The sequence below is a fragment of the Phragmites australis genome, chromosome 11 (genome assembly GCF_958298935.1).
Source record: "Phragmites australis chromosome 11, lpPhrAust1.1, whole genome shotgun sequence".
NCBI classification, from domain to species: domain Eukaryota; kingdom Viridiplantae; phylum Streptophyta; class Magnoliopsida; order Poales; family Poaceae; genus Phragmites; species Phragmites australis.
Window position 1 is genome coordinate 18,657,080 of NC_084931.1, and position 8,484 is coordinate 18,665,563.

At 38.8% G+C, this 8,484-nt stretch overlaps 1 protein-coding gene across 1 annotated transcript; it reads left to right on the forward strand.

The window, feature by feature from the left end:
* The first annotated feature begins 2,295 nt into the window (after positions 1-2,295).
* LOC133885402 (uncharacterized) lies at positions 2,296-3,669 on the forward strand. Its single transcript, XM_062325113.1, has 4 exons — positions 2,296-2,449; positions 2,590-2,645; positions 2,848-3,076; positions 3,198-3,669. Exons 1-4 carry the CDS (start codon positions 2,365-2,367, stop codon positions 3,476-3,478), a joined length of 651 nt encoding a protein of 216 aa, XP_062181097.1. The 5' UTR covers positions 2,296-2,364; the 3' UTR covers positions 3,479-3,669.
* Positions 3,670-8,484: the final 4,815 nt, after the last annotated feature.

The following is an 8,484-nucleotide window of genomic DNA, read 5'->3' on the forward strand; positions in this document are numbered from 1 at the left end:
CAGATGTTGACAAAGATGTAAACTGTGGTGTTGGACTTAATCCTAGTCGTAGGCTTCGAGACTCAATTGAAGTCTAGAGTCCTAGTTGTAATTTGTAAGGTTCGATCGTGCGGTGTGCACAGGAGTAGTCAGAGTTTGAGTCGGGGTCGGATCGTGGGATGACACGATTCAGTTTAGGATTCAAAGTTAGCAGGTCGCTATAAATATGAGTTGTAATCTCTAGTTTTTGTACGAAAGACACAGAGTCGTGCAAATTGTAAATAAATAGAGTCGAAAAGTTTTGTCTAGAGAGTTTTCGTCTTGTTCTTGTTGAATCTTCGTTCTGGTCGAGTAGTACTCGAATCGAGCATTGATGGTCGATCAGTGTGATCGAGAGCAGCATGTACAAGACAGATAGCCGGATTGGTCGTGGTCAAGTATGTACAGTAGATTGCTTGCCTGGTCGGAGGAGTAGTCGCTCGTGCGGTTGGAGACTTGGTCGCTTGCATGATTAACAACCTCGGGCTGGTTGTAGTTGGGGCATATACTGCTTGGACACGTATTGGTCGTGGTCGGGCGTGCATGTGATCCTGAGGCAGGGGCCAACGTCTGGTATGATTGCTTATGGTTGATTATATGTTTGTTTATGCAAAATTTGCATGCCTTTATTAATAAATGAGCTTCATGTGTGACTGTTCTATTGTGGCATATGGGCACATGGAGGAAGAAGTAGGAGTTAGCTCAGCTGAGAAAGAGAAGGCAGGGAAAGAGTCCAAAGATGCGGAAATGAAAGAGGAGAAAAAGCCGGATGACCATAGTTTGAACAGCAAGGAGGAATCTGACAACGAAACTCTTGTAACTGCATCCCTGTGTTCTGAGCCTATGTTTTGATACTGGATTTAGTCTTCTCATCTTATGATTTCTGATTCTCTTCAATTGTTTTGTGTTGAATGCGCAGAGCCTGTGGAGAAAACGCACAGCAAAAGCCACATAGTTCTGTTTTCTCAGTTGACAGGGTTCCTTGTCTTGTTTGTCCTTGAGAGGATCAGAGGCTGTGTAACATATCTGTTAGTTCTTCCACAGGAGCTGTGTTAAACTCATGTACAAATGTTGTAGGCAATAAGCAAATGGCTGTATTTGTGTTGTAAAACTAGCAGTGAGCATCCAATTTTGGCCCCCTTTTCAAAAAACCATATTTTGGTTGTAGAATGTGACGCTAGAGATGTATTTGGACTAAATTAGGAGAGATCGCCAATATAGTTTTGCTTTGTTATGTTAACATATTTTTCTATATTATATATAGTGGCTACTGGCTAGCTTTTCAAAGTTGCTGGACATGGGACGAGCGAGACATGATATTAAGGCTGTGTTGTAATATTTGCACGCGATGTGTTAACTGATTTTATAGCTTAAATTCAATGTTTGCTCGGAGTGATCATGATTTGGCCATGTTGGTATCCTCGGGTAGATCAAGATAAAAAAAATATGTACGACATACTACTGCATTGTTTGGTTCACCGATTGGCTATAACGTTAGCTTAAAACTTATTTTTAGTCGTGAAATCTTTTCTGGAGACGATGCGAGTTTGAACCTAACAAGATATGCATACCATATGATAAACTGGTATCCATTTGAGACCTGGTGTGCATGTAATCGACGGCTACAGCTGCAACATCTCCCCCCCCCCCCCCCCCAAACCAGATTTCCACTTACCATTTTGCAGATAGATATGTTGCACGAAAAGCTTGAGAAATTAACTTGTTAGACATCACTGTCCAGTACAGTGCTAACGCTACCTGAGAAAACACGATACAGACACAAGCTCACAAGCAAAATGGCTGTATATATGGTTCAAGAGGTAAGCTCACCTAGAAGTTCATTATAATCACTCAACATATACCATTTATCCAACTAAATAGAAAATTAGCTCACCTTATCTACTCTAATCATACAAATCAAATAGAAAATTGAATCATCCTATCCAACTCAATTAAACAGAAAATTAGATCATACCATCTATAAAAACAGAGATTACCATATCCCATCCAACCTTGCTCTCGAACCAAACACACACTTAAATGTCGCATGAGTCTCATTAATTCCTTTTGAAGTAGACATTTGCACAAAAGTCAAAATTTGATAACTTGTGCAACAATGTTTCTCAAAGTTAGAGCTTGGGCAATTCTTGTGGAAAAGCTTAGCAAAGAGTGTTCAATTGAGCATCCTTTTGAGTATGAGTAGGACTAGGGTAATTGGCAAATCTTAATATTCTCAACATCAACATGCATGCTCAAATAGCCATATATAACCAAGCAACCAGAGCCTAATTTTGAGGCAACAGAGAACCTTAACATCTCTGCTCATCAGTTTCTCTAATCCAAGCAATGGCAATGTCTCACCCCTCTCAAAGTGGCAACTTGTTAGCCTTAGCCCTTGCCATTTTCCTATTGATCCCATGCTGCTTATCTGGTGAGTGTGTAATTGTAATTTTTATTTTCTTCTCTGGATTTGTTTATTTGAATTTGTTCAGCTGTAGATTGAAGTCAGTCTGAAACCTCACTGGAAATCTGAAGTTTGGAAGTTGGAACCTCTTTTCTCCATCTTTGCAGACAAAGCAGTCCTGGAGTTGTTCGAGAGAGCGTGTCATTGCTTCGATGACCCCAATGTAAGACACCAACAGCTAAGAACTATGCAAATTGCGAGAGAAAAATGATTTTCCTGTGACAAATGCTCGATCGTGAAAAAATGTGCCGGGTGTTGTACTTCTATTATCTAATAAAATTTCTCGTGAAATACTATCTACTAAAGGGTGACAATTAATCAGTGTTGTCTTCATTCATGTTCATGGCAAAACAATGCGTGCGAAGATCTACCACATGTGCGCGGAAGAGTTCAGGCTGAACGCGGAGGGCGCGTTCCACGTCCAGAAGGAAGAGGTCGACGGGTATTGCGGCGGGCCGTGCTTGGAGGAGACGAAGCTGGCGCTGCAGTGCGTGGAGGAGGTGGCCGCCGAGAGCTTCAGGTTCTCCAACGGCGCGTCGGTGCTGGCGGTGAAGCAGGCGCTTGACACGGGATGCAGCTACGGCCCCGACAGAGGTAGCTGGAGAGAAGACTCTAGTTATACTGTCGCTCTGCACTTGATGTTTCGACTTCTTGCATGCATGCGCGCGTATATCTGACCAACATTCACTGGGCTGGTTTTTCCCGATGCGCGCAGGAACCTTCGAGATCCGCGAGCGCAAGGACTGCATCGGCGGCGTCGACGAGTACTACTACCACCACCCTCGCGACCACGAGCAGGAGAAGCCGGCCGCCACTGGCCGATACTACGGCGAGGGGAGCGAGCAGCCGTACGGCCAGCAGGGTGGCAGTTGGGGCAAGGGCGAGGGCGAGGAGTACTGCTACGGGGACGCAGGTGGCAGGCTAGGAGGGCTCTCCGGCTTCCTGCAGATGCTGCTGCTGCTCGTCGCATCTGCACCGCTGCTTCTCGCACTCTGAATTCAGTCTGTACTACCAGATTCTTAGATGATGTTGAGGCCAGTTTAGTGGCCAGTTAGACTGTGTTGTATGATCGTATAGCGTGTGGTACTGTACTCGTTCATTTTTCCTTCTCGTTTCGATTTTGAACATAGATACATTTATAATATGCACCTTCGACAAATACTTTCTCTAAATAGATGTTTGTAAAATTATAATGATATCTACGAAGTAATTTTTATAATAAATTTACTAGTATAATATTTGTGTGACAACTCTCAATATACATATATATATATATATACATATATGTGTATATATATATATGTATATATGTGTATACATATATATACATATATGTATACACATATGTGTACATATATGTATACACATATGTGTATATATATATATATATATATATATATATGTGTCACACAAATATTATACTAGTAAATTTATTATAAAAATTACTTCGTAGATATCATTATAATTTTACAAACATCTATTTAGAGAAAGTATTTGTCGAAGATATATATACATATATATATATATGTATACATATATGTGTATATATATGTATACATATATGTGTGTATATATATACATATATGTGTATATATATATATACATATATATATACATATATATATACATATATATATATATTGGTTGTCAAAGTCTTGAATTTTTGATTTTGCATATTCTAAAACTACATATATTTGAAAATTGGTTATTCCATGCCTCGACAAGGGTTACGGTGGGCAACGGAAGAAAGGCTTTGTTCTGGTTTTCATCTTGGTTAGAGGGGCAAGCCCCTAGAAATATTGCACCGGCATTATTCGACAAACCAAAAAGGAAAAACTTTTCTGTGTTTAAGGTCTTGACAAACCAAGTCTGGATTACAAACCTTGGTCATCTTACAACAACGGAGGAGCTCCATCAATTTGTGCTTCTGTGGGGAAAACTTCAGAATGTCGTGCTCGACCCCGAAGTGCAAGACGCAATCTCTTGGAGGTGGACAGTCGACGGTGAATACACAGCACAAAGCGCCTACAAAATCCAGTTTGAAGGTAGCAGAAGGAAGCCGGTGATGATGCAAATTTGGAAGGCAAAATCGGAGCCCAAATGCAAAGTTTTCGCGTGGCTACTCCTGCATCAAAAAGTTCTAACAGCAAACAACCTGGCAAAGAGGGGATGGCCCCATGATCCAATATGTAAGCTTTGCCGAATTGAAAATGAGACTCCGCAGCATCTCTGCAAAGATTGCCCGTATACTCAAGAGGTGTGGAAGATGATCACCTCGTGGTTGAACCTTCAAGATTTTTCGGACATGTATGAGCATTTATCAATCAACAGATGGTGGCAATTAGTTCGTAGGAAGGTGGCACGAGCTCACCGTACGTTATTCGACGGCGTTGTCATCTTTTTTTGGTGGAATATTTGGAAGGAAAGCAATCGGAGAACCTTTGAAAATAAGCAGCTTTCGGTGACAGACGTGGCGTTCAGGCTCAAGGAACAAATTGATCAACATCGGATAGCTCTCGCCTCTTCCTCTTAGTGTAGGTGGTTATTTGTGCTTCCTTTAAAGGCGCTCGGTCGTGGATGAGCGGTTTCGCTGTTTGAAGCGTTCCTTGCCCCCCTTCTAGCTGTGTGTGTGGGGGGGGGGGGGGGGGGGCGAGTGTGGATCTCTCTGGCTTTGTTTGTTTCTTCCATGCCGTGTGTGTTGTCCTGAGACCTCTTTATTCCTTTTGGATTTTTTCCTTCCTAATATATGATCGGCAAGCCTATTGCCGTTCCTTTTCGAAAAAAAAATATATTTGAAAATTGATGTACTGCACTTTATACCAAACCAGAACTCGTTTCTCGATCTGTGAATTGGAATTATTGTCTTTGATCACTTGATTGAACGTAGACAGCTCTGATCGACCTCTGGATGCATGCTAGACTACTACCCAGTACCCATATTGGCATTTGCGAAGAACTCTGTTGATTAACTTTTGAGAAAAACCATGCGTTATGTTTCCTTGATGCAAGTGACGACAAGCCTTACACCTACCCGGCGGGTATTACTCTAGGATTTTCTAGAATTTTGTTCAAATTTGAACTTCTAACCTACCCGGCGGGTATTATTCTAGGATTTTTTAGAATATTGTTCAAATTGAGCTTCTAGCAGGGTGGCCCATGCAGCTGTGCGGCTAGTATCATCTACTATGCATGTGCCGCTGTATTATCTTAGTTTTATAAAAAAATAGGTTTTAACTTATCATCGCTCTGCCACTAAGTATGCTTGCTCCTTAAAAAAGTATTATTTTAATCTAGACTTACCATAACAACATTTTTATATGTTAAGCTACTAACTTCATTAAATAGATTTTGCTCTGCAGGCAATTTATTCTTATATTTTTTGCAATTCCAATCAAATAACTTTTCTTTGGGTTGTGAGGTCACGCTCCACTAACTACGTGGTCTGCAGGTCGCATCTTTCCGTGTCATTTTACTAATGCTGTGACCTTTAGCTACAGTCCAAGACCAGTGCCACATAGCACTTTATTGTCCTGCTCTACGATTCATCGACGTTTCTTTTTGTTGCCAGACATTGTGGTTCCACTACAGTGATCTACGGGCTATATCTTACTCTACAACCTGGTTAATACATTGACATCGAGTTATAAGATCCAAGTTCGATGCAACTGCGTCTATATTTTCTCAACCGAGGATGTCGATGGTTGTATGGGTCAACATCACTAATCTTTTGTGACATCCTTAGTGTCAACGCCCTCCACCCTACACCGCAACCATCTTCTTCCACTGCTGCAGAGCAGGAAACAACACTGACCAATCAAACGCTAGCCTGTCTATGTCGTCAAGGAGGGAGAGACAACATGTTACATTATTATATGAGCGTGCGTTTGTCTCTTCCATGATCTAAATGAATCGTCCATACACTTGTATCGGGATGAATACATCGGTCATCCTGTTGTATCGGATTTTATCTTTTTTTACATCTCTCGTATTGAGCTATGTTTCTATTTTCATACATGCATATATTACATGAAAAGATCATTTGGTTGTAACTTTAATCTCTTAAATGCATGCAGGGTGCAACAAAATTATACATTAATAAAATTATGTTGTCTTTTTTTTGTCAGCACTTGACTTTATTTTTTAATAATGGCAGAGATGGGTAATAGAGAAGCAGATATATGAGTATTTTTGGCTATTTTTTTTTTGTAATGGCAGTGGTGTGGAATTTATAAACATGTATGGGACAGTTTGATTTTTTTTACTCTGATTAACATGGTACTTTTTTAGATCTTGAGAGTGATGGAGGGGACTTCTATTGTTGACTAATTAGTAAGATATTGGCCAATTAGTAAGATAATACTTCCTCCAGTTCGAATTAAGTGTCATTTTAGATATCAACACAGTCCCTAAAATATAAATTTGATTACTACTTTTTGTTATAATATATTGATAAAATATAGCAAAAGTACATTAGAAAGTACTTTTCAAGGCAAATCTAACTGTGTTTTTTTCAAGTATCTAAACTCAATACATAAAAAGTAATTTATACCTAAGGTTTGAAACAATTAACTGCACACAACCTAAAATGACATTTGTTTTGAATCAGAGGGAGTAGATAGATATCCAAAGAATTTAAAGAATCCTGATCCCCATTTAAAATAGACATTTATTATTTTCTAAGGAGTTGAAATATTGCTTGCGTATGAATACATACAAGCAAGTTGTAGACTTGTAGCAAAGATGATGTGATGGATCAATCTTTTGAAAAAAATATCACTAAGCACATAAGTGATAGATGATAATCGTTATGGATGAATCTGAACGTGCTACTAATGACTAGTCATAAGTGACGAGCTTGTCATACCAAAGGTTGTACTAGGTGCTACAAACCTAACTAGCAAGTAATAAAAAAGCCTTGGCATGACATAAGTAACGGGCAATAATCTTGATCCGTCACTTATGACTTATTCTTAATGAACTATTTTTGAGTTTTTTAGATAACAAAGTCAAAAAAAAAAAAATTCACCCAAGCTATCTCACACAGAGGTCATCACCACTCACCAGATATCACATGTGTTCTGAAGGAAGCATCATATTTTATCCTTGTTGCCAAGGGTCATCATGACTATTTTTGAATTGTTAATTACTAAATTGTTTGATACTGAATTCAGTGAATTGTTGATTTATATATAAGTTTTATGAATTTCAGAATATCTCATGCCAATGATCGCAATTTGTTAGATGACACAGAGTACATTCGGCAAAACAAACATAACTTTTACATACGAACTCTGATTACAACATTTTTTTAACTCTACAGATAGTTATAGGAAAAGTTACATCCGTTTCTCTCCCACTTTACTGGGTTCGGTGAATTTTTCGATAAAAACGGCTTGGAAGATTGAGTTCTTGCCCCCTAAACTTTTTGTATCATTTTTGGAATGTGCGTTTGTGTTCATAGCCGTCACCTCTTACATCAAAATTAGGCAAAAATGTATAATGGTTCCTATTCTAATACTGTTGAGGTAATAAAAGATAAGAGGAAAATAAAAGAAAAATAAAAAATATTTCTGTCTACTACACCGTTATACCTTACACCGGTTATAAGTTTAGTGTTAATATTTGTGCTTTTATACATAAACATTTAGCTATAGTATGGTTGTAACATTTCTGTATAATATCTTTTTAGATCTATACAATACTGTTAGTTTTTAGTTAGGTAAATTAAGTAAGAAAAGATAGTACTTTATCAACTTTAATAACAGAGCTGAGTTATTATTGACAGATCATAACCGTAACTTATAACTTGTCATCAGTAACAAGATTAGCCTAGGGATACCTGTCACTGATGACTAACATAAAACGATTCATCACTAATAAGTTGGTCATTAGTGACTGATCATAATTTGACCCATCACTAATATCATAAGTGACATGTAACTTTATAACCCGTCGCTAATGACTGGTCATAAGTGACGGGTCATAATCTGATTCTGACCAGA

What these genes read in the sequence shown, in the direction of transcription:
- LOC133885402 (XM_062325113.1), top strand. Translation starts at nt 2,365, where the DNA reads ATGGCAATGTCTCACCCCTCTCAAAGTGGCAACTTGTTAGCCTTAGCC. An exon ending in GATCCCATGCTGCTTATCTG is followed by an intron (nt 2,450 to 2,589) that starts GTGAGTGTGTAA and finishes CCATCTTTGCAG; the next exon opens with ACAAAGCAGTCCTGGAGTTG. An exon ending in ATTGCTTCGATGACCCCAAT is followed by an intron (nt 2,646 to 2,847) that starts GTAAGACACCAA and finishes ATGCGTGCGAAG; the next exon opens with ATCTACCACATGTGCGCGGA.